Consider the following 25,388-nt stretch of genomic DNA (forward strand, 5'->3'; position numbering starts at 1 on the left):
CTCCCACCTCTACCCTGTCACCCAGTAGCACAAAGCACTTGGCTCAGGTGTCATGTACAGTTATCCTGCCCTTGGTTCTGTAGGAAATTCCCTTTTATTAGCAATGTGCCAAAGCGCGCGATCATTCCCACAGCACACCCCCTGCTATCCCTGAGCCAGAGCCTGCTTCCAGGAATCAAGGCATGAGCAGATGTTGTGGGTGTTTGCAACTTCATTGAGGAACAACCACCAAAAACTGTGCTGTTTCTCGGTGAAATCCTGGCTACCCACATGCAGCGACTGTAGCTTCATTTTCGCATATAAACCGAAAATAAGGTGAGTTAATATAGGGACTGATTGACTGTCTTATAAAGATCAACCTTGGCCCCGTTCGATTCATATCAGTCATTTACTGGAATTGATGCTGATTTCTAAAAGCGCCATAAAGATATGCACGTTACGCTATCTAACACGACATACAAACTATTTAACACACAAACACACAATCTGGGAAGAAGCGCACACATGAAAGCTGTCTAAAACAACACTTACTTGTGGATGGAGAAGTGGTGCTTGTTGGCTCTTCAGCAAAATGAAAAGAAAGAAAGAGCGAAAGAATATTAGTGTCTGCTTCAGAAAGAGACTGTTACGAGCACTAAAGATGGCGCCGGTCAAGTAGATAAATCAGGTGTGACCTTCGATAGACATAGCCCTTTATCTTGCTGTCATCTTAAGGATCACTCCCTTAAAATCCATCCCAGTATGACCTCGTGTAATGTACACTGACCTTAGAAAACAGGCATCATCTCAGGCAGCTTCTCATAATGGGCCCTTAGTAGCAAGGAGATGCCCAGGTTTCATGTTTTTTTTTTCCTCCGTTGTATGTCTCCCATATATCTTGCCCTCTGCTTTATTTGTTTATTTATTTATTGTATTTATTTGCAGCGCACATAACCCGTAAGTATCTAGGCTCTAGTTGCACTGTGGAAGGAAAGGTTAATTATAACGCGCATCTTTTTTTTTCTTTTCAAGCGCGGGTCCGGGGTTCGTACCTGTGTTTGCTCAGCATGGTCTCGCTTTTAAGACCCGCGTGTTGCCACAGAGCTATCCTCCCGTCCCCAAGCTATCCTCCTTATTCCCAAACCCTTCAGGTCACGCATTCTGCTCTTGGGTCCCGGATGAGCTCATATCCTCTTTTCATCCCAGTTCCTCTGCTCTCATCCCCGTCCATCTTCATTCCTTCGGCTGGGCTCCCTCCACTTTTCTGTTCAATCTTAGAGTCTGATCTGAACCTACTTTTTATTTCCAGGATCGCCCCTAAGATTGATGCCACTCATGTCTATGCAAAGTGTTGTACTCTCATTTTTTGTCCCTGTGAGGTTCTTTCGCTCATGTTTTTTACTATCGATATGTACATCTGCCAAAAATGAATCCATGAGTACCATAAAACAATTTAAAACCATTCTTCCCTCTGGTCCAACCCACTGAGCCGGGCACACCTTGGATGTGCTGATTTCAGAAGACATCCCTATCTCTAACCATCTCACTACAACTCTCTCCTGGTCTGACCATTCTCTCCTCTCACCTGGAGCTCCTAGACTACCTGACTAAGCACCTGCCGCACTGCCAGTCTCCTTCTCTGTCACGCGACCAATGAAGTGTCAGTCAGTGCTTTTGCCACCACCTTCAGCTCCCCTCCCACCCCTGCTATAAACTCTCCCACCAACACAGCCCTCACTAATCTTCACCTCTCCATCTCCAACACACTTGACATCCTTGCCCCTGTCATGAGGATCCGCATGAAGCCTGCCTCTAAGCGCAACAGCTGGTATTATTCCGACCTAGCCTCTCTGAAACACAAGTGCAGAGTTGATTAAAGGAAATGGCATGCTTCAAGCACAACCACTGACAAACTGGCCTGTCACCTGCTCCAAAGGAAATACCGTCTCTCCATCCGCTCCAAGAAGAGGGCCCATATCCAAGCTCATATCTCGGGTTCCACCAACAATACGGCTGAATTGTTCAAAATCTGTAAGGAACTTGCCAATCCTGCTGCAGTTTCCATTTCTTCTCTTCAATCCCAGGCCTACTATACTGCACTGGGCTCCCATTTCATAACCAAAACCCAGGACATCCTGTCCTCACTCCCCACACCCTATTCCCCCTCTTGCTCTGAGTCCTCCCTTGCCTCCCCTCTCTCGCTCCCCTATACTCTCCTTCTTCTCGCCCATAGCACCGGACGAGGTCTCTAAAGCTATTCACTCTATGAAAGTGTCCTCCAAACTGGTGCTCCACTGCTCCCCCAGAACTATCAATGAAAACATCTCCTCTCTCACACCTGCCCTGGTGGATTTCTGCAACACTTCTTCAATAACCGGCTCCTTCCCACTATCCCTTAAGCACTCCCTTGTGCAATCTCTCCTAAGAAAGCTGTCTGCTGACTCCCCGCGCCCAGCTAACTACCACCCTATCTCCGCTACACCCTTCCTGGGCAAACTCTTGGAGAATTTGGTCATCTCCCAACTGACCCACAACACTGTATCTGTTTGCTTTCTCCATGTCCACCAGTCTGGATTTAGAGCATCCAGAGGCCTGGAAACTGCTCTCCTGAACACCTGTGAAGACCTTCTCCACCACACTGTATCTGTTGGCTTTCTCCATGTACACCAGTCTGGATTTAGAGCATCCAGAGGCCTGGAAACTGCGCTCCTGAAAACCCATGAAGACCTGCTTTCAAGCCTTGATTCCAACTATCCTTCTGTTCTCATTCTCCTTGATTTGTCCTCTGCCTTTGACACAGTCAATCCTGCCATCCTCATAAAGCGACTCTGTGATTACCTTGGTATAACTGATCTGGAACTGGTTTCGTTGACCTCCCTCCTATCCCTCCTATCTAATCGACCTTCCCAGGTGCAACTGGGCTCTTTCTTCTCCTCTGCCTCACTCTCTACCTGCGGCATCCCTCAGGGATCTATCCTATCGCTGTGGCTCTTCAACATCTACCTTGCCCCTCTGGCCCACTTGATCTCCTCCTTCTCGCCACATTTCCAGTGTGATTCGGATGACACACAGATTTCCTTTAAGCTTCACTCCACTAGCTCCTCTTCTTCCTCTCTCATCCCTGACTGTCTGACTGCTATTCAGGCATGGTGCATGGCTAATGATCTCTAAATTAATGTCAGTAAAACCGAGATCCTTCTCACTGGGGCCTCTGCTCCCTGTTTCCATCCCACTCTCTGGTTGCCCAGCTTGTGGCCCCTCCGCTCACCATCTTTTGAGGCCAAAAACCTTGGTGTCATCTTTGACTCCTCTCTCTCCTTCTCTCCTCACATTGCGGACCTTGCTCTGAAGGCCCATTTTCAGTTTCACCTCCTCAGAGGCATTCCCCCTTCCCTTACCTTCCCCCAGAAACTCAATGTCTCCAGAGCCCTTTTTCTCTCTAAGCTGGACTACTGCAACAGCCTATTCCTCCATCTGCCTCGTTCCTCTTTTTGCCCCCTTCAACGTATCCAGAATAGGACTGTGAGACTTATCCTTGGCCACAAGCCCAGGGACTGCATCTCTCCAGTCCTAAAATCTTTCCACTGGCTGCTGATGTCACCCTATACATCATCCACAAGGCTTTCTGGGGCCTGAGGCCCTGCTACATCTAACCATCTCTCCCTAAATACCACCTTGCTAAAGCCCTTCAGTCCTCTACCTCCAGCTCTCTGCAGATCAGAGGTTGTTCCATGCAAAGAGTGAGGGGTAGATCTCTCTCTTCAGCAGGTGCCTCCCTCTGGAATGGTCTCCCTGTCCCTCTCCTGAGCCAAACCTCCTTAAATTCCAGAAGTTTCACAAGCTCTTCTTTACTTTCCTCCCTCTCAACCTCTCTTGCTAAAGCCCCCTTCTGCCACTGTGACTGGGGGTCTGGCCCCTTGTAAGTCATGCATGGTAACAGGCCCTCCTTGCCCAATCTATACTAGCACCCCTCCCAACCCCCAAACCAGCACTGCCCTTCCGGGTCCCTTTCCCTGACTAGCCTGGAGGGTTGGGCATCCCTCCAGATTCTGGTCCACCCCTTGACTTTGCACTTAGAGGGTGGTCTGCACCTGGCAACCCAAAGCACTTGCCCCCCCTCAGTTCCCCCAGCACTTTCCTAGACCTGGGGCCATTCTTTGTTTTTCCCACTTGCATTGTTATGTCCCTCCCCTGACTGTCACCTATGCCCCCCCACTCCTCTCCCCCTTGCATTTCTTGTTACAGCACATGCACAATACAAATGTCACAAGTCCCAGTAGGACCGTTATTGTTGTTTATCTCCCTGCCCTCCCCCCTTTTTTGTCTTGTGGCGCCTGAGAGACACCATTTTTATGTATAGTGCACCTTATAAATAGTCAATAAATAAAATTAATAAATAGAATCTCCACTGTGTTGGTTGAAATGTGTGCACAAAGCTACTAACCAAAGACCTATGGGCATTCAGTTCTGGTATCCAGTGATATAATGGCTGAAAAAAACCTCGAGGGCACTCGATATTTTTTTGAAGGGACTATCCAACACTTCCCCGAATATTCTAGGACTGGAGTTTGGTTATATAATTTCACCAGTCCTAAAATATATTAGGAAGGGTGTTTAGTGCCTTCATAAAAAAAATATCGAGTCACCCTCCATGTTTTTTCGAACGATTATACCACATAAAACCTTCAGTTACATCTGCCTGATGTGTTCACCATATGTTCTCTGTACTTACCAGTGGTGGTTGTTGTTGTTGTAGTTGGTGTGGTGGTGGTAGTGGTCGTCTCTGTGGTAGTGGTGGTCGTGGGTGAGGTAGTTGTGGATGGTGTTGTTGTTGGGGTGGTGGTGATAGTGGTGGTTGTACATATTGGCTCACAGCAGTAAACGCTGACCTCATAATTGTAGCAGACGGGGACCATGCTGGGCCCTTCCGTCTGCTCCTTGTTCTTGCAGGTAAGTCCAACAGGGAGGTCACAATGCACCTTCTGACCCAACTGATGTATTGGAAGTTCGGGGAAGCGCTCAGACCTGCACGATATATTCTGCGGCTTCTCACAGACATGATGGCCTTCCTTTCTAATATTCTCGTATGTCTCAAAGTCTCCGCCGGCATCGCCGTATTCTGGGTAACTCACGTCAAACCACTCAGTCCAGTAGCACACCTCTGGGCACGATGCTGCAAGAGATAGATAATGTCAACAAGTGGCCCATTGCCTGACTTCCCAACAGAGCAAAAGGATGAGGTTAGCATGGTCTTTCCAATCTTAGGTCTGTGTCATGCCAAGTGTATCAGAGAGGCATTCCCAGAGGGACAATACATAATGACTATTCACTCTTTAACATATCAAATCTCTGGGATGTGTAATCCTAGGAATCTATTTTTTTTACTACAAAGGGCACTTTTAAGGGATGTTACTCCACTGTGACAAGTTGGGGAAGCATTCCTTACATGGGAACAGCTAGTCCCTGGCTTGGGAGGGCTCAAGCCCTTCCAAATTGAGGAGGTTTCGGCAGTAAGGCAGCACTCTGCTGTGACGCTCAGCCCACAGGTGTGGCTGGGTAGTGGGTGCTACAGCAAGAGCCTGTCATATTCCCAAGCTCATGGAGCAGAGTATTTACATTTAAACCATCACTAACGTGGCAGCAGCAGCAAATGTACAGTGGCAGAGGACAAAAGACGCCCAGGCAATATAAATATTCCCTCTCTAATGAAGCCAAAGACTGAAACGCTCTGCTCAGCTTTTAGATAGCCACGCCTCCAATGATCAGAATCTTTTTGGGAACTAAGTAGCCTCTGATTTGGAAAGAAAAATGCATCCAATGGGTCAAGTGACCGCAGTAATAGCTGTTCCGTCTCCTGGGCTCAGGAGAGTGGGGTGAACAGACAAATGGGTTAATGGTCCCACTCTAGCAAAGGATGTACTAAAGAGGGCCTTACTTCACCTGCCAGCGAGCATCCTCTGGTGAAAACGGTGGGGGCTGGGGGATAGTGACCCCCTGCACTATGAAATCTGGCAAGAAGTCCCTGGAATAGGAGTTAAAGCATACTAAAAGCCGCGATGACTGCCCAGCGTGGTTCTCATTGGCCTATCAGGCATCTGAGTTAGAAATGATCCAGGATATGATCCAGGATGTTGATGTGGCAAAAAAAAGAAACATTTGCAGGGGAGATCACGTAGACTTGTAACATTAAAGGCTTCCCATGGCCGGTGCAATGACAAGACAGACTAGTCAGATTCCCACTGTTCCACCCGTAGGGGCTGCTGAATTGCCTGTCGAATTGCCATACACGCAGTACATGTGACCCAGCAGCAGGGGCTGGGGTTGGTTGTCTGTGGATATATGGCTTTGTCTAGATCAGAATACACGCTAATATATATATAAGAAGGGGTGGACTGGGAACTAAAATAGACGCTGGAAATAATTACTGGGGACAAATAGAGGCCCTGGAAATAATTTGCAAACTGGCCCCATATGACACTCAGCAAGCCCAGTGATTTTCCTATGACAGAATTTGGAAATACCACACAAAAGAGGGCCAGGCTGCAGAGGCCTACTGGGAAATCTCCAGAGTTCCCTATAGGCCAGTCCACCTCTGGATACAGGCAGTGATCTGGATCCAAGCAGTAATTGCATACAACTGCACTGGATGCAAAGGAGCACACTGCTGCAGTTCGTGTCTTGGTGGATGATCCAAGGACACCAATGCATGCACGTGCATTTCAGGGGAAGGAGGTGGCAAGGTTCTGGCAGGATTCTGTAAGCTGCATGCACTCAATGGAAAGGTACACCATGCATGTCTGTAAATTGTCACTTACTGGATATTATAGGCGTGGTGCTGGTCAGTTCTTCAGGCAGGTGAAAAGAAAGAAAGTTGCAACATTAGTCACGGTGTCAGAAATGCACTTGGAAGTCAAGGTACTGTGCATGTTTGAGCCATCATCCTCGATTCTTACCAAACCAACATGGATGCCTCCATATGCACTGTGCGAGAAATAACAATTGAAACACAGCTACATTGTGTATTAACAGCATAACAAGCATACACCCCGAGGGCAGCCAGAGCATAAACACTCTACCACTTCACAGCCGCACTAAACCCTCCATCACGCCTTGCTATAAAAAGCCTAAAAACATACCTCCTTCCCCATACCTAGTCAAGCCTCACCGCCTTTCCTGCCTTCGCTGGTCTATCCTAATCTTCCTCTCCACTCCTGAGCATTTTTGGGACTTCTGATGCACCTCCCACCTTTTTAACTTTTGAACCTTGTAAGGAGCTCCAAGACCTTCTGAGTAAGTCCAGCTCTAACAAAAATTCGAAATGAATGCATTAATATTAAGTGCGCTACTCGTGCAGTTTTCCTGGCGAGCACGCTTTAGGGCCAAGACCTTACACCAAGTTCCTGAAAATAACACAGGCTGCCACTAACCTCCAAAGCTTTTGTGGGCATAGTGGAGTATGTCAGAAAGGCGCGAGGAGGGATAGTTCAGGGGCAAAGCGTTCGTCTTGAAAGCAAGACAACGGAGCGCAACACAAGTGCGAATCCGATCCCGCGCCTAGAATCCTCGCGCTGGTATTAAGTGCGTTATAAATGGACACTAATAGTTATACATCTTCTTACTTAAATGTTAAAATGCATTTCAGTATGCATTTCATTTGATGCATCAGGATTGCCTTTGAAAACAAATTACTGCCTTCTTTTAATTGAACACTAGGTGGCAGTCATGTTGCATTTTTTCTTTGTCCATTTGCGGTCCACGTTTCAGGCTCACGCCAAAAGGAGATGCAGGTCTGTGGCTTCACTAACGTGAATAATATGTTGCGAGGTAAGGCATCTGATAAGAAACATGCAGCCCCTAGGCTCCTGTCTCTAGGCCGCGAATATCGCGCTATCTAGCATCCCTAGGCGCGACACTGTTCGGAAGAGTCTGTAGTCCGGGAAGGGACTGGCCCTTCTGCAAAAAAAGGTGTCTCAACTTTACAGACTCCTAGTTTGGAAAGGTGGATTAGCGAGAGACAGACTTCAGGCGATAATGACGTGCTCAATACATATGAATATAGTGTAGTTTGTCCCATTGCTGCTTATGCATCCTGTCATGAAGAGCCCTACTTGTAATGGGGATCAAGTGTCTTAGTATCCCATATCCCCCGTCATGTCTAGACTTGCGGCGCAAGGCTTCCCTTCTATCGAATGCTCTCCTTGCCGCGGAGAAATTTCTCAAATGAAATACATTGAAAGGTCAGCTTAGGGGTTGGGGGGTGAAAGGTCATGCCAAGCAGCCCTTTTATGAAATGGTCATGATTAGTGTAAAACCGAGCATCCACGAGGGTGCCACGTAGAAGCTGTGAAAGAGAGGGGACGAGGAGCCAACCCTACTGCAATGGAGGTCACCAGGGTAGGACATGGGCGGGAACAGGACAAGACGGAGCAGAGCTCTGGCAAAGTGTGTCTTGCCTGAGCGCTGCAGGCCCGAGTCCCCGGGGGCTAGCCACGGAACTCACAGGTCTGCTTCTAAGCCGAGCTCTCGCGCGCAGGCAGCCTGCTCTGGGCACGCGAACAGGAACGCAGAAGCAGCCAAAGACTCCTCTCATATTCATGTACAGGGAATGTTCAGATTGGTATGGATGTCCTGCAACCCACAGACATCTGTTTGTTAAGCTGAGTATTGCGACCAATGAAAAGAGCAGTGGCCAACTTCCATTACTCGCTCAAAAGGGTGTCTTGCTGAGTCACCAGCACAGGCACGTATCAAATGTAAAATTATGGGCATTCCTCTGTACCCAAAATGCTCCTTGCTTTCATGCAAATCGCCGGGTCGGGTTTCATAGAGAGATACTGTGTTTGGTAACCTGGTGTCACCTCCCGCGGCCCTGCCCCTTTCCCTCCAGGAGGATAGGGTACCCACAGTTATTTGTTTCTATTTGTAGTACTGCAGGCCACCTCCGGATCTGTGTTTTCTCTCCAGGGGTGTGATCTCGTGACCGTTCACTGCAGACTATACCCACGAGCGAGGGATCAGCCAGTGTGTGGGTGAGGGGAGTGATGGCACATCCCTTTGTCCAGGGGGTAGCTGATATGCCCAGAAACTCTCTTCCCATGTTCTGGCTTGTAACTTGTGAGAAGCTCTTTCTTACAACCCGGGCACAATGCCGCGATAGGCCCTCATAACACTCTGAGAGTTTATACCACACGGACACAAGGGATCCAGACTCTTCCAGAAATCTTCTTATCGGTCATGAAACATGTAGAGGCAGGGAACCCAGGGAACCCATCTATTCGTCTTGCTCCTCCCAGGTATTATACCACACATGGCAACCAGATGACTCCATGCCACCAAGCGAACCCAATTCCAGTCCTGGGCTTTCTCTTTTCTTTAGTTTTTCTTCAGTCTATTTTATTAATTTGAGCAGACCCAAGACTACAAGTTCTAGAAAGCAAGGAGGTGTGTAAGCTCTGAACTGGGGGCATATCGTGACCCCAGTGACATGGGGTCATCTTGTAAACTTAACTGTAGAGTATTGGAGACCTCCAAGAGCCTGCCCCTGCCAGGCATGATACCATTCAGAAATGTGGGCCTCATTCTTACAATGCACTCATCATGCTACGCCAATACCTTGATTGCAGGACCCCAGGCAGCCTCTGTATTTTTGAAACAATTGGCGAGAAATAGAAAATGCATGCATCAATCAGCAAGATACCCCCAGCAGAAACACTTCGCTACAATAGCACTTTAGACAATCTGGCCCATGCATCCCTTTAAACAACCACATGTGAGACATTTTTTGGACTCACATTTGTATCCACAAACTCTTGTAAGATGTGTTGATGAGAACAAGGAGGCTTATTAATGTTTCCTGCACATAGCCAAAGTCAAAGCTTTCAAAGGCCAGAAACCAGGTCATAAACTAAATTATATTTTACCTGTGGTAGTGGTTGTTGTCTGTGTAGTGCTGATTGGTGTTGTAGTAGTTGGTGTTGTGGTCATTGTTCGAGTGGTGGTCTCCCGTGTACTAGTGGTAGTTTCTGTGATTGTTGTAGGCGTTGATGATGCTGGGGTAGTTGTCTCCTCTGTAGAGGTAGTGCCCTCCGTAGTGGTGGTCATTGTTGTAGTAGTTGGTGTTGAAGTTGTAGGCTCCTCTGTTGTGGTTGTTGGTGTGGTTGTCTTTTCAGTAGTCGTTGTACTTTCTGTAGTAGTTGTTGTAGCAGTTTTTGTTGAGGTTGAAGGCTCCTCTGTTGTAGTTGGTGTTGGGGTAGTTGTCTCCTCTGTAGAGGTAGTGCCCTCCGTAGTGGTGGTCATTGTTGTTGTAGTAGTTGGTGTTGAAGTTGTAGGCTCCTCTGTTGTGGTTGTTGGTGTGGTTGTCTTTTCAGTAGTGGTTGTACTTTCTGTAGTAGTTGTTGTAGCAGTTTGTGTTGAGGTTGAAGGCTCCTCTGTTGTAGTTGGTGGTGGGGTAGTTGTCTCTTCTGTAGAGGTGCCCTCTGTAGTGGTGGTCATTGTTGTAGTAGTTGGTGTTGAAGTTGTAGGCTCCTCTGTTGTGGTTGTTGGTGTGGTTGTCTTTTCAGTAGTGGTTGTACTTTCTGTAGTAGTTGTTGTAGCAGTTTGTGTTGAGGTTGGAGGCTCCTCTGTTGTAGTTGTTGTTGCGGTAGTTGTCTCCTCTGTAGTGGTAGTGCCCTCGGTAGTGGTGGTTATTGTTGTAGGCTCCTCTGTTGTGGTTGTTGGTGTGGTTGTCTTTTCAGTAGTTGTTGTAATTTCTGTAGTAGTTGTTGTAGCAGTTTGTGTTGAGGTTGGAGGCTCCTCTGTTGTAGTTGTTGTTGGGGTAGTTGTCTCCTCTGTAGTGGTAGTGCCCTCCGTAGTGGTGGCTATTGTTATAGTAGTTGGTGTTGAGGTTGTAGGCTCCTCAGTTGTGGTGATTGTTGAGGTAGTTGTCGCCTCTGTGGTGGTAGTACTTTCTGTAGTTGTGATAGTTGTTGTAGGTGTTGTTGACATGGTTGTCTCCTCTGTACCAGTAGTACTTTCTGTAGTAGTGGATGTCGTGGATGTTGTGGTGGACTCGGTTGTGGGGGTTGAGGGTATTGTTGGGGTTGTAGTCTCTTTTGTGGTGGTAGTACTCTCGGTAGTGGTTGTTGGTGTTGTAGTAGGTTTGGTGGTTGTTGGCATGGCAGTCTCGGTTGTAGATGCTGTACTCTCTGCAGTTGAAAACGAAGGGGTTGTTCATATACGAAAAAGAAAGTACCAACAATAAATCAAATTCACTATGGACATTATACTTGTATCAAAACAATTTGCACTAACACTTAAAAGGGAAATGAAACGCTGAGTTTCCATTAAAACAATTATCAGTGAGGATGAAGCGCCTCTAGGTAAAGCACCGTTGGAGAGATGATGTATGATTTTGGCCCCAACCGCCAGGTGATTAGGTGTCGAGATAGCTGGCAAGATAGAAAAGCAGGCTAACTGCTCTCTGCAGGCAAATGGGTTCAGCCTGCATGACACAGGTTCGAATCCTGGCAGGGTCAGCTGCATAAGACACTTGACCCCAGCAGTCACATTGATCTTGGGGGACACAGTGACTATATATCAAAGAGGAAAGCAGATCCAATGCCATGACGAGATTTAGGATCCATTACGTGCATCTGATTCTGAATTGCAAGCCTTACTATGAACCAATGCATATTGCAGAGACTCGTGGTTCTGCATGTGAAGACGGCATTTGATCTGCCCTGTTCTGCACTGGCTAAAGTTCCTTCTTCAGAACACGCAGGAAAGCTCCACATAGATCAACATTCCCAGACTACTATTTCCGGTAGCCATAGGAGGGGCAGGTTTTACAAATATGCGACTACTTCCTTGTTCAACCCCAAACATGTGTAAACCCCATGCTCTGTTTGCTAGTCCCTTAGATTATGGTGATTTCATACCTGTTGGGATGTTTGTTGTTGTTGATGGTGGAGTAGGTTCAGTGGTTTCCGTGGTGCAGGGAGTGGTGGTAGTGACCTGTGTGGTGGTGGTGCGAGGCGTGGTGGACCCACAAGTAATTTCCCGGCAGCAGTAGACGCTGATCTCGTAGTTGTAGCACATTGGTATGACGGTGGTCTCCGTCTGCTCCTTGTTGAAGCAGATCAGGCCCTTGGAGACGTCGCAGGTCACCTTTTGGTGCAGTTCCTCGAGGGGCCTGTCCGGGAATCTCTGGGCTCGGCAGGAGATATTCTCGGGCTTTTCACAGATGTCGATACCATGATTCCTGATTTCTTCGTAGGTTTCAAAGTCTCCACCGTCAGGGCCGAACTCGGGGTAGCTGACATCGATCCATTTCGTCCATTCACACACAACCCCAGGCGTGCAGACTGCTGTAAGACAGTGTGGATAGGATAAGATATTGAGAAACACCACTCAACCTCTCCCCCTCCTGTTTTTTCTGCAAACTCACACCTTTACACCATCAGCCAGGAGTACAAATTATGTAGGTTAGGTGTCATGTACAGTTATCTGTCCTTGTTCCTTTGTGAAATGCCCTTCTATTGGGCATGTGCCCTACCAGGTGATAATTCCCACAACATCTCCCCAATTATCCCTCATCCAGAGCCTTCGTCCCAGAATTAGAGCACCAGCAGGGGATGTGGGAGAGAAAAATGTCATTGAGGAACGACCACCAAAACTGTTCTTTCTAAGACAAAATCTTAATAGCCACATCTTGCGACTCTCGGAAGAGCGGGCGTCTTCGCGTGGACAGAATGACTCCCTTCCAAAGACCAAACCTGGCCTATTCGAGCCATTTCTGCAATTGATTTTGAAGTCCAAATGCCCCATAAAGAAACGCTTTTCCCTAATAGCTACCATCATTTGTTATTGTACCGACCTAGTAACTTAGAGGCATCTTTAAAATTCAAAGCATGGTGTTGATTGTTAAATTGACATGCGACAGGTGGTAGATGATGGGGCAATTGTGACATCGGACAGTGTCGTCGATGTGCTACCACGTTTCTTGCCACACTGGCCTTCAGTACTCATGTGGTTTATTGCCACTTACTCTGTTACATGTTGAATGTTGTGACTAAATTACCGCCCCCTTACAGGTGAGAGCACTCATTGTGAAAGCGAATAGCACTCAGATCTGGGAGTATAGGTTCTGGGGCAAGTGGGTGTTGAACTCTACTGACACTGATGACTTAGTCTAAGCTTGCTTTAATTGCACACTATCTTTTCAGCAAGGATTTTATCATGCATACATAATCGGCGAATCCTGCAGAAAAATGTTTTTGCTGTGGTGATCGGCACAAGGAAATCACTGATATATTGGTAGTAATACAGTAGCTTGGGGTCCTGGGCCCATTCATGCACCGCGACTTTGGTTGATGGTCATACAAAGTGCCTCATGAAGTAGCACAGATGTGTGAAGCATATGTTTTCTGATGACCCTCCATGGACTACACATTAGCTACAATGGCGGTCATGCCCTTCTGTACATCCACATTATGCTACTGAATGTGCTTGGAACAATGTGGAAGACATGCTGCAATGATCTGCTGCATTCTGCAGGAACCACCCTGAAGTGGATAAAGTGAAGGACATCTTCTCCTGCAATGTGACATCATGCAGTGATTCAGATGATTCAGCAACATGTATTAGTACCCAGCTAAGGTCAATGAGCTTGTTACAATCAAGCTCATTGGCCCTCGCTGGAGCATTACCCGAACAACAAGGCTCCCTGACTGCAGCGGCTCCGGGGTTCCTTTCCGTGACTGACCACTGTCATTCCTTCCCTCTGTTCCATAGTGGCCATTTTGTTTGTTTATATTTTTTACATTGATTTCAATGGCCACCATGGAAAGGAAGAAGGGACTACATGTAGTCTCCTCTCCCAATTCCCGTTGGGCAGTTTGTTCGCTTTTATTTTCTCGAGTCGAGAAAAGGTTGCAGTGCCATTTGTCGACTTGAGAAATATTGCAATTAGTATCCCGGTACGACGTGCCGGGGTACTAATGGCAATATGACCCTCAGAGGAGGGCCATTACCTGTCAGTGGGAGTGCGAGTGCTAGTGAGTATGTTGCAAGCAGCTGTTAAGTGCCTGGCAGAGATCACTAGATGAGATTGGTCAACTGCCAATATTAAGTGTAGTCCTAACAGACAGCAAATGGCGGTGTGGGCCCACAGGTAAGTGCTGGGAGTAGGCGGAGGCTGGAGGCAATTGAGGGAGGGGGGATGCCAGGACCCAGAGGATACATGAGGGCTCTGGACACCAATCTCAGCAAATGTGGCATTTAGCAAGGGAGGGAGATGGGGAAGGAGGGGGTGAAAAGGAAAGTCTTGAGGAGCTTCCGGAATTTGAGGAGATCCGGCTCAAGATGGAAAGGAAGGGTGAGACTGTTTCGGAGGAAGGAGCCAGCTGAGGAAAGAGATCGGCCACCAGTTCTCTGTTTTAAGAAGCTTTTGACACGCAGAGAGTTGGCGCCAGAGGAGCGTAAAGATCTAGAGGGAGAGTTTCTGGTGAGAGCCAGTTGTAGACAGCGTGGAGCTTGGCCCCAGACAGCCTTGTGGATGATGCAGAGAGATTTGAATTTGATCTTTGCAGCAACCCGGAGCCTGTGAAGTGATTTTAGGGCTGGAGAGATGTGGTCCCTTGGCTATAGTCAACCTGCACGTGAATAAAGGCACCATTACATCATAATGTAACTATCTAGACCAAGGGACATTTGCAGACGAGACCAAACTCCCTGATTTCGTTATTAATTCCTCATGAAATAATTTACATCATGAAGCGGCCAACTGAGACAAAGGATCTTACATCTAATTTCCTTAGTACGGAATATCCAACTTTTAAGAATGGAGATATGACTAAAGGAACTTATACAAATAGTTATGTACTTAATAGGGCCAGATTTTATTGGAAACATCCTGGTTCTAACCTGGTTCTAATAAAAGATCTTGTATAACTGAGGTGGCTCTGAATTTGATTTGCCACAAGTTTATGGGTCAAATAAATGCTTGATGAGACACATTTGAAGTTTTGCTGTCAATGATAATATTGATATTGGTACAAAAAGCTGTCTGTTTGGAACTAGCATTGTGCAGCCAGAGCGGGTTCACATGTTTGGAATTCAGGGGAAAGAAGTCCAAGCACTACGCCCAAATAAATCTTGATCAATTGCCAACAAATTGTCAACCCATGGTCTCAAAATGTACTCTTAATCAGATCCTGACGACTGGTCCTAATACCATCTCTCTGTCTCTCACTGCTTGTTGGTCTATTTTGGCGGCGGTTCTTCAGTCTATCTACGCACATCTACCCATCATGGAACAAACTGAAGAACTGCGGTCCCAAGCGTTGGAGAGAGACAAATCTGTGATTTCTGATCCTATGGAAGAGTGGAGGAAACATAATCGAATCTGATCTGCACTTTTAAAGGCAGCTTTCACAGGAATAAAAATGCCCATAGATATATACTTTCCAAGGCCTTATTTGTTCAGTTAGGCATTATTAGAAATTCTAACAAGTTGCTTCCATGGTTGAGATTATTGTCGTATTGCATGCACTGTGGGGGCAAGGGGGAGGTTGTAGTTTTAGGATAACTTTTCCCAGACCCAAGTATTCTTGATATATTCTAGAATAAACAGGACGTTCTCTCTGAAGCTGGTACTGCAATGTACTTAAATAATGGGGCTAAGCACTGCCATTATCATGATCAATGGTATTTGCCCGGAGTCACACAGACTTTAGATGAAGGTAATCTTAGTTGTGTGAAAGGTAGTGCCACTGCTAGCCCAAGTACTGAATGGCCAGATCCACTACTTGTGTCCTGTATTATGCATATGATCCTTCGGTACTGGAGAAGGCATTAGTTAGTCATCCCTATTGGAAACTATCAGCTCAGCCAAAGGATCCTGTATATAAGAGTGCGCTCGTGTTCCAGCAAGTGGCCATTTATTAATGTCTGCTTTCAAAGGAGATTGGTTAATAATTGTATCCTGGATCAGCCGGGCTAAGTAGAAAGTCAGCCATCTTGGATCTGTATCTTTTATAGCGAGATCTGATGCACTAATGTTCCAGGAGACTTGGGGGTTATTACATATCAACGTAAATGTTTTTGGCAGTTTCCATTAACCAGCAGAAAAAAAGGAAATATAGTAGAAATAAAGGAGGCTTGACCATTTATGTCAGAAGAGGTACTTAAATGCAGCCTCAGACTACTTTGTGCATCTGTATAAAGAGACAATGAAGTGGTCAGTTATTTTTGATGCATTTTTATAATGCATTTCATGGCTATGGCCTTGGTGCTAACATCAAGTTCCTCATAGATATGGTTACAGACTTAAGTGTCAGCAGGCTTCCTATAGACCTATCATCATTATTGGGGGGGGGTGATTTTAATGTAAGAATTAAGGAGTGCTATGAGATGGGTGCACCAATAGGCAGTGAGGATTATGTATGCAATATCCCTCCGCCGGTGATGTTGGATTCAACCTCCTCGAAAACAAGTAGCCTTTTATTAACCTATTTAACAGAAGTAGGTTTTCGATCTGTAAATGGGAGGCCTTTGTGAGATAATCCGGGCCTGCTTTCTTTCAGGAACAGCAGATATGACTCAAAAATTGATTACATAATTCATGTGTCCGATTGGCATTTTCTGCTTGACCTGTTCGTGATGCAACTCCCTGAAATTGATCACAACCCACTTATCCTTAATGTTAAATCCTCCTTAGGGCTCACTTTAGTGTCCGCGAGAGTGTATAATTATAAGCCAAACACATTGCGGAAACATCTAAAATGGGCAAGGGTAGATCTAGAAATAACTTCAGATACATGTATTACTGCCACTCTACCAGGATTAGAACGTTGCTAGTTCTTCGACTGATGCTTCAATTTTGGACAGTCATGATACAAAGATTAATATAACGGACACTTTTCTAGCACATAAACCTCAAGCAAGTCCTAATGTGCTGTACCACCCTAACTGGTATGCAAGAAACTGCAAGAATATACAAGCTCTATGACCAAAAATACTAAAGGGCCCACGTAGAAACAATTCTGAGGTTGCTGGGGCCAGACAGAATTATAATATGATACCGACAAAGTCAGAAAAAAGCATGGGAGGTCGAGGGCCGGCAAAATATAGAAGCAGCAACCTATAACAAAATAAGAGCGTATTCTGCAGGCTCTTCCAAGTACTGATAGTGGCAATCCGTCCTCTTCAGCATGGGTACAACATTTTACCTAGCTGTATAATCCCTCTGGGCAAACTGAAAGTTTAAACGTATCAGCTCTGTCATGGAATAAATGTGAATAATTGTGAACAGATGTCGAGGGCAAACTTCTGTCAAATTCAACCGGGAAGAAGTGTGGTCTCTGGCACCAAATGGGAAGGCTCCTGTTCCTGATGTGATTTAAATTCGTATGTTTAAATACAATACTTTGATCTGGGCACTGTTATTTACCAAAATATTTAGTGAATTTTCAACCAACAATCTATTCTGAGACAGTAGGGCAAAGTCATTTATTGTACCAATGTTTAAGAAGGATATGATATGATAAGTCATTATAGGTGTTTCTAGGCGTGACAAGACAAGGGAGGGAAGACATAGGGAGCACAGAACAAACGATGTTACTAGGCCTTATGTTATTCAGATCGTGCAAGGGCAGGATGACAGATTGAACCAACATGCTATCATTCGATTTCATTAATAGACTCTTATGCAAACTGGCTGGGCAAAGTAATCTGCAATCGATTCACTGAATGGGTCAGAACTAAAAACATTGCCTTAGAAGAAGAGTATGGGTTCAGAGAAGGTGTAGGGACTATTAGCCAGACTCTAAATCTCAGACGTATCATAGACACATTTTTCAAAGATACAGAAGTTCAATAGATATGAGGGTTATGGACCTGAGTGCAGACTTTGACTGTGTCAATCATCAGATATGCTGGGAGTCACTTCAACTTCTCAATCTGCCAAGGACACTATTAAATATGCTGATTGTACTACATCTTGGGACTATAGCTCAGGGGTAACGCGCTCGCCTTGGAAGCAAGAAGACGCGAAGCAACACAAGTATGATCCTCGGGTCGCGCTTAGAAACCTCTTGGTATTAAGCGTGTTATAAATAACCATTTATAATTATACTACAAGGGTCCGGTCGGCTGACTAGGGCAATCTTTCCCCAGCATTCAATGTTTGAGTGGGGTCAGACAGGGTGTGCCCCACTTTTGTTTAATCTTTGTTAATTCTTTATCTACTGATCTAAATAAATTAACTTTGGATACAACAAGAATGGAGTGCAGGAATACCTGCGTATGGGTATACCCTGATGATGCTGTGCTGTTGGCTCGCACCCAAAAGCACTCCTAGTACTAGTGAGTGGCTACATTGAACTTATGGCTGCTGCCGATCTTGCTCTTAATACTAATAAGTCTAACATAGTGTGTCTAGGCAGGCACCGGGGTAAAGTGCCTACTATTACGTCAACCGGCAGCAAGTCTAAGTGGATTAACCAATTCCCCTATTTAGGAATTATTGTTGGCCATAATATGGGTTGGAGTAGCCACAGTACAAGTGCAGCAACACGCCTTTCTCTGGTAAATGGTGCTATCTTTAATTATAGAAGGGACTGGTTGGATTAACCTTTGACTAAATTCTGTCCAAGTATAGTGCCAAAGCCATCACAACAGATATGTATGGTGCTGAAGTCTGGGGTAAGGCGACAACAGTCCCAATTCAAGCAAAGGAAAAGAAATATGGACATGTGTGGTGCCAAAAGGCGCACCCTGATATTTGATGCACATAGACACTGTTATAGATTATGTTAGTGACATAATAAGACTTAAACCTTTACAAATCTGGGATAGATTATGGACAAATCTGAGAACACGCCTAACTCACTATTTCATCCAGGATACAATGGCTTCTTATGTCTGCCTCAAAAGCCCATTGTTATTCTATCTTAAAAAGGAGCTTGTGTTATTGGGTTTGGCTGATTTTTTTATATCTTCAAAGAAAGCAGCTAATATAGATATTTCATTGCTACGTTCTAGAGTCCTTGCACTAAAAAACATTTAGCGGCACATTGTTGAGATCTGTACGGTTTCAGTGGAACATTATTTTAAACACAACTTCAAATTTATTAAGGACATTTATGTGTGCTTATCCGAAAATATGCATAAGCACTGTCTGCTTTTTAATCTCAGGGCTAATTGTCTCCTAAGACCATCAGCAATTAATACATTGACATGTAAAGATGGTTGTACGATCACCCCATCACTCTAATTTTGGAAGTACCCAACGAGCTTTGATCTCCAAATTGGCCAAGGTCGAGGACATTATAATAAGACAGGCAGACTAAGGGGGTGCTATTGTGCTCCTTAATCGTTCTGACTATGTTAAGGAGTGTTTGCATCTACACAATGACACCAGGAGTTACCATCCCATTACAGCGGATCCCTCTGCACACTTGATGGAGATTATAGAAGAGAAAGTGGCTAGAGCTTACGAGGCAGAAATGATAAGTAAGCAAGAATATGACTATATCACTAGGAAACAAGAATGAGTGCCGGTTTTCTATATCTTACCTAAAGTTCATAAAAGCCTTGTCAACACCCCAGGCAGACCCATTGTCTCTGGGGTTAGTTCCATACTAGAACCTCTTTCCAAGTTTGTGGATTTCTATTTATTTTATGGTGCGCTGAGTTCGCCCTTACCTAAAACTTTTTTCAATTTCAGGGGGCAGTTTTTGAGCAAATAGAAGGTACCGCCATGGGTGCTGCCATGGCCCCTAATCTTGCCAATTTGTATTTGGAATATTTTGAGAATTCAGTCATCTATCCAGACACTAATCCGTTCAAAAAACATCTAGTGGAATGGCTAAGATATTTAGATAATATCTTTATACTGTGGGAGGGCTCTGTAGAAGAGGCGGATTCCTTTGTTGAATGGTTGAACGTTCAGAATTTGTTTCTCAAATTTACTAAGGAGATTAATTCACATGAGATAAACTTTTTAGATATCACCATTTTTCACCATATGGGTAATCCAAAAGTGAAACCGTATCACAAGAAAACAGATAAGAACTCTCTTCTTCATTTTTCAACTCATCACGCCAACCACATCAAAACCAATTTGCCTTTTGGCAGTTCCTTAGACTTAAGAGAAACAGTAGTTTACAACAAGACTACAGTGACAGCGCCAATATTCTAACTAAAAAACTATGGAGCAAAGGCTATCCCACTAAACTTGTCAAACACTCCTCGAAAAGAGCTTACAACAATAATCGTGATGCCTTATTGGAAAAAAAGAGAAGAGATGAGAATGAGAATCGGATTGCATTTGTGAACACCTTCTCTAATCTGTCCTATAAAATCAAGGGCATCATTGGTAAGGCATGGAAAAAGGTGTATAATGACAAATCTACTCCCCCACCTTTGGTTGCGTTCAAGAAAAGTCAGAACATCAGAGAGATGCTCATCAGAAATGATATATCTATCAAAAGCACAGTAGAACCCAGACAAATCACTCTATAGGGCCTTCCTGCTGTCAAGGGTCCTTTTCCCTGTGGACAATTTGTAATGTGTGCCTCCACTAAAGAGACAAAACAAATTATATTGAACATGACTACCACATGGGTATTGAATGAAATTACCAATTGTAACACCGAAAAAGTGGTCTATTTAATTACATGCCCGTGCGCCTCACAATACATTGGTAAAACCAACAGGAAATGTTGCATTCGGATGGTGGAACATAGTAGCTGTATCAAGAATCAAATAATGACAGCCCCTTTAGTTAGACATTTTGTACAAATGAAACATTCCCATGAAGATTTCAGATGGGCCATTCTAAAAAAGGTACGGGCCAATGGCAAATTAGAAACTGATCAAAAACATGTGCTATTTGAGCAAAGAATGATCTTTAAATGTCAGAGCCATGTTCTTGGTTTAAATGAAGAAATTGAGTGGCAATACACACATGTTTAAATGTGTACATTTGGTCACTGATGTTCTCCTGGTTCAATGCGAGAAAAGAGATTCACTGTAGATGTATTTGTAATGGACATGCATAATGCAAAGAACAGTGTTAGTAGATCTACGTCTTTGAAGTACACCACTTGTAATGGACATGCATAATGCAAAGAACAGTGTTAGTAGATCCACGTCTTTGAAGTACACCATCTGTGGAATATATATTGTTTTGTCATTTTTCTGTCATATTGATGGGGTTTTGGAGTTACACTGATGAAAAGGTGATATCATGCCAATTCTTGTCCTTCAATGGGTTCATTGCAAGGTTGTTTGAAATGCAATGTGTAGATACAATAATATTGATGTATACCATAGGCATTCATGGGGTAATCATTAGCAGTGTTGCACACTATTGGCTTGTGACCCTCTACAATTTCCCATGCATATAATGTATTCATCTGCATATTTTCTGACATGCAATCCAGGATCTGCTTCCATTTGTGTTGATACCCGCTCAGGGTGCTGCCTCCATTCCTTTTACAACACCCAAAGGGAGCCTTCAATAGGGGCAGTCTTTTGTCTATGTCCATTATGGTTTAGACAGCCTGGTTGCGTTATTTAATCTGGGCATATTGCAATTCTACCATTGGTTTTCTTGGATGCCACATAATTGTAGGCATTCCACTGGTAACCTTGTGTCCTACGGTACAGATATCACTTTTTTCGGCCGATGCAGTCCTCTTTCTTTATCTATGAGTCTGCAGCCTTCCTCCGTTATTTCTATGGGAAGCACAAAGTTTTCAGTCAATACGCGCTATGGATGCTGGATGGGTCAGAGCTCCGCCTGGTCTGAATCTGTGATTTTTCACCGCCGCGCAGGTACGTGTGTATGGGATCCCGTGTATGTACAATATAGATTGTTTCCATTACGCGAGGATGTGACACACATTTTTTTAGAGTCTTCCTTGAGTTGTGAGAGTCTCTCACGCCCGTGTGTTTCACTTCTAGCTGTATTACATCAAGGAAGTGTAAACACATTACGCGGACCGTACTTTGACGGACAGGATGTCCTCTTGAAGTTCTTGGACAATAGAAGCTTTAAATGAGGTATTCCTTTGCCACTTTCCGGTACACATCGGTGATGGTAGAAAGGAGTATGACACCATGAATGTTTGGTGGTGGTTGTTTTACCGTTACTTGTCGTGAGCCATACTTCTAACCACTTAGTTGTTCTGTAGGGATTAGAGGAGTAGCCTATGAGGCCCCCTCTCCTGTTTTCTGTACTATCTGGCTACACCAGTAATGGGAGAGAATAGTATGACACTATTAGTGGTGATGGTGTTGGGTTTTGTACCGTTTTCTCGGTCACACACTCTCACAGACAACTTGCTATGTTGTTCTGTGTTTGTTTGCAGGTCTAATTGAGACTCTGAGCTATTCTAGAGCTTCAATGAAACAAAAACAAACTTGACAAAGGAAGTTTTTCAGCTATTTGTGGATGTACTGAAGGCATCAGCACTACAAATATTTATTAAGAGGTATTTTGTTTTGATATTTTGGCTGGCAGGGTTGTAACACAATCTTTGGACCATGTTCTGGTATTTCACTTATGGGGGTATAGGGACAGTAAAGTAATGCTACGTTTGGAGCATGGTACTGACTATACGAGAAATTTGTTAGTGGTGTTTAGTGATGGCCCCTTTCATTTGTTGTTCTAGGAGTAATCCTTGATCCGAATTTGGAAACTTACATGTGGCCCTGGATTGCATGGTGACAATCAAGAAATCGTGTGCTTTTGTCCCCTGTAGAAAGTTCATGCAATGACAGCTGTGAAGAACTGAAACATGTCGGGATTTTATGTCATTTGAGTCACTCACTCAAATAATGTATTAATTGTATCATGTCATTTATGTTGTACGAATCTGTTTATTTTTGTTAAGTATTTGCGTGGTCATTTGCAGTTTATTGTGTTCTCACCATGTATTAAATGTTGGGTCGTGTTCATTTCAGAACATTTTTATGAGTATTTTATTCATTCATAATCTTTATTAAAATATTTTTTTAGTATTGTGTACATATTATGTATACTTGGTCTATTTTTTCTGGACTATAAGTATAGGGAGGCTTTCAACCACATTTCATTTTGGGTATAGATCAGTGAAATTGAAAAATCTGGAAATGAATTCTTGTGCTCTTTCTCCTTTGTATACAAATATGTTTGGTCTCCCTCTGACCGTGTGAGAGAGGAAGTTTTGTTTGAGGTTATCAGCCTTTAGTAAGGTTACTGTACGATGACCTCAAAATGTTGTTGTACTGGCATGACGGTGGGCGATCTTATATATTTCTTATTTTTCTGCCCTATACTTAAGTCTCTGAAGAAAAAGTACTTAGTTCCAATACTAAACGATGGCTAATTGCAGAACATACATTGAGGCAAACAAATATGTATAGTCTTTACCACATAAACATGTTACCTTTGCTTTGTATATGTATTCCTATATCTAAAGAGGACCACAACTGTGGGACAGATGTGTTCTCAGTTAACCAACTTTCATATTGTTGTTTCCACTTATATTTGTAATGATTTTTGTTTTATGTCATTCTATGAATTTGTAATGTATGCATTATTTACTTTTATGACAGTCATTTTAACTTTCAAAATAAAGATGTATTACCTACTTTATGAGCATGTAAGTTAATGCCGCATAAATCATTCCTCCGTCGTGACCTAACGATCCAGTGATCAAACCTAGCTTACGAACACGGTAGCAGCAACTAGTTCTGTTTTTGACACTTTTTAAGACCACCTCTGAGATTATTTTCCGGTGGTATTTACCACCACTTTCCGTCTTGTTTTGTGTAATGGGGATTACTGGTTTCATTGGACTGGCCTCTGGTGGTAATGGAGGCCACGCCGTATTGATCTGTGGGAGCATCTGCAGCCGAGGGAAATTTGCAAGTGTTATAATCACTGACTCCTGGCCTAGTCCTGATTAAAGATCAGTGCCTTTTATAATCTGAGGATCCAGGACAATACCCAGGCCTATGCATTAAACGTGATGTCAGTGTGAGAAATGGCAGTGCGCTTCTATACAGAACATAGAGGGACCATAGCTCAGTGTCTAAGATTGCAGGCATTCCATTGGTCAGCATTAATACTCTCTTACTTACTGCCAGATTCAGCTCTGTCTATGCGCTATTTATCTTAATGGATCAACGAAGAAACATGCACATAAAAGCTCAATACTTACTTTCTGTTGATGAAGCGGTGCTTGTTGGCTCTTCAGCAAAATAGAAAGAAAGACAGAAACAGGAAACATTAGTATATGTTTCAGAAGGAGGAGCCTAAAGGCTGGACGCAGCACAAGAGAGGGCCAATGGTACCATAGAAATTCCAGTGAGGACCTTTGTCAGAAATAGGCAGCTGTGTAAAATCCCAGTGTGAGGTCATGTAATAAGAGCAGACCTTTGGATCCAGATTGCATGGCAGCCATCTTTAAATAATGAACCTCCCTGGCAAGGTGTTGCACTGATTTGAGTTTCAAAATTGATTTTAATTCTCTCCATGTGTCTTGCTCTCCAACTAGCCTCACCCTCTGTGTACTTACATTTCGCTCAGTGACCCTAGGTATATTCTTATCCTCCTTTCTTCCCCAATCCTCCTCTCTCCGTCTACATCCTTCTTCTTTCCTCCTACTGTGCTGATGTGAACCTGAAGTAGTAATGCCCATGCACATCCCTACAGTTGATGCCAGTTACTTCTCTACATCATGCTCCATGTCACTCAGCTTTGTAGTCGCCATGGGCTGCTAACTATTGACACGTGCTCCCGCCACAGCCTCTAAGTAAAGGCCTATAGGCATTCAGTTCCATCTGCCTATTGTGTTCACCATATGTTCTCTATACTTACCAGTGGTGGTTGTTGTTGTAGTTGTTGTAGTTGGTGTGGTGGTGGTAGTGGGCGTCTCTGTGGTAGTGGTGGTCGTGGGTGAGGTAGTTGTGGATGGTGTTGTTGTCGGGGTGGTGGTGATAGTGGTGGTTGTACATATTGGCTCACAGCAGTAAACGCTGACCTCATAATTGTAGCAGACGGGGATCAGGCTGGGCCCTTCCGTCTGCTCCTTGTTCTTGCAGGTAAGTCCAACAGAGAGGTCACAATGCACCTTCTGACCCAACTGATGTATCGGAAGTTCGGGGAAGCGCTCAGACCTGCACGATATATTCTGCGGCTTCGCACAGACATGATGGCCTTCCTTTCTTATATTCTCGTATGTCTCAAAGTCTCCGCCAGCATCGCCGTATTCTGGGTAACTCACGTCAAACCACTCAGTCCAGTAGCACACCTCTGGACACAATGCTGCAAAAAGGTGACAACACCACCAACTCAGAAGGCATAACAGTGCTATCGGACACGTCTTTAGCTCTTTATTAACTATCGTCACAAGTAAGCAAAAAACATGCATTGATAA

The 25,388-nt window shown here is 44.5% G+C and overlaps 1 protein-coding gene across 1 annotated transcript in view; it reads right to left on the reverse strand.

Annotated features, from left to right (window-relative positions):
• MUC2 (mucin 2, oligomeric mucus/gel-forming) overlaps positions 1 to 25,388 on the reverse strand; it is a 210,788-nt gene that overhangs the window by 79,519 nt on the left and 105,881 nt on the right. Inside the window, exons 32-38 of the mRNA XM_069625392.1 lie at positions 24,830 to 25,276; positions 24,171 to 24,200; positions 11,895 to 12,323; positions 9,900 to 11,162; positions 6,795 to 6,824; positions 4,712 to 5,152; positions 532 to 561 (exon numbers count right to left, since the gene is read on the reverse strand). Of these exons, the coding sequence (XP_069481493.1) occupies positions 532 to 561; positions 4,712 to 5,152; positions 6,795 to 6,824; positions 9,900 to 11,162; positions 11,895 to 12,323; positions 24,171 to 24,200; positions 24,830 to 25,276 (2,670 nt within the window). The remainder of the gene's footprint in view (positions 1 to 531; positions 562 to 4,711; positions 5,153 to 6,794; positions 6,825 to 9,899; positions 11,163 to 11,894; positions 12,324 to 24,170; positions 24,201 to 24,829; positions 25,277 to 25,388) is intronic.

The sequence above is a fragment of the Ambystoma mexicanum genome, chromosome 11 (assembly GCF_040938575.1).
Source record: "Ambystoma mexicanum isolate Mex_15411 chromosome 11, UKY_AmexF1_1, whole genome shotgun sequence".
NCBI classification, from domain to species: Eukaryota; Metazoa; Chordata; class Amphibia; order Caudata; family Ambystomatidae; genus Ambystoma; species Ambystoma mexicanum.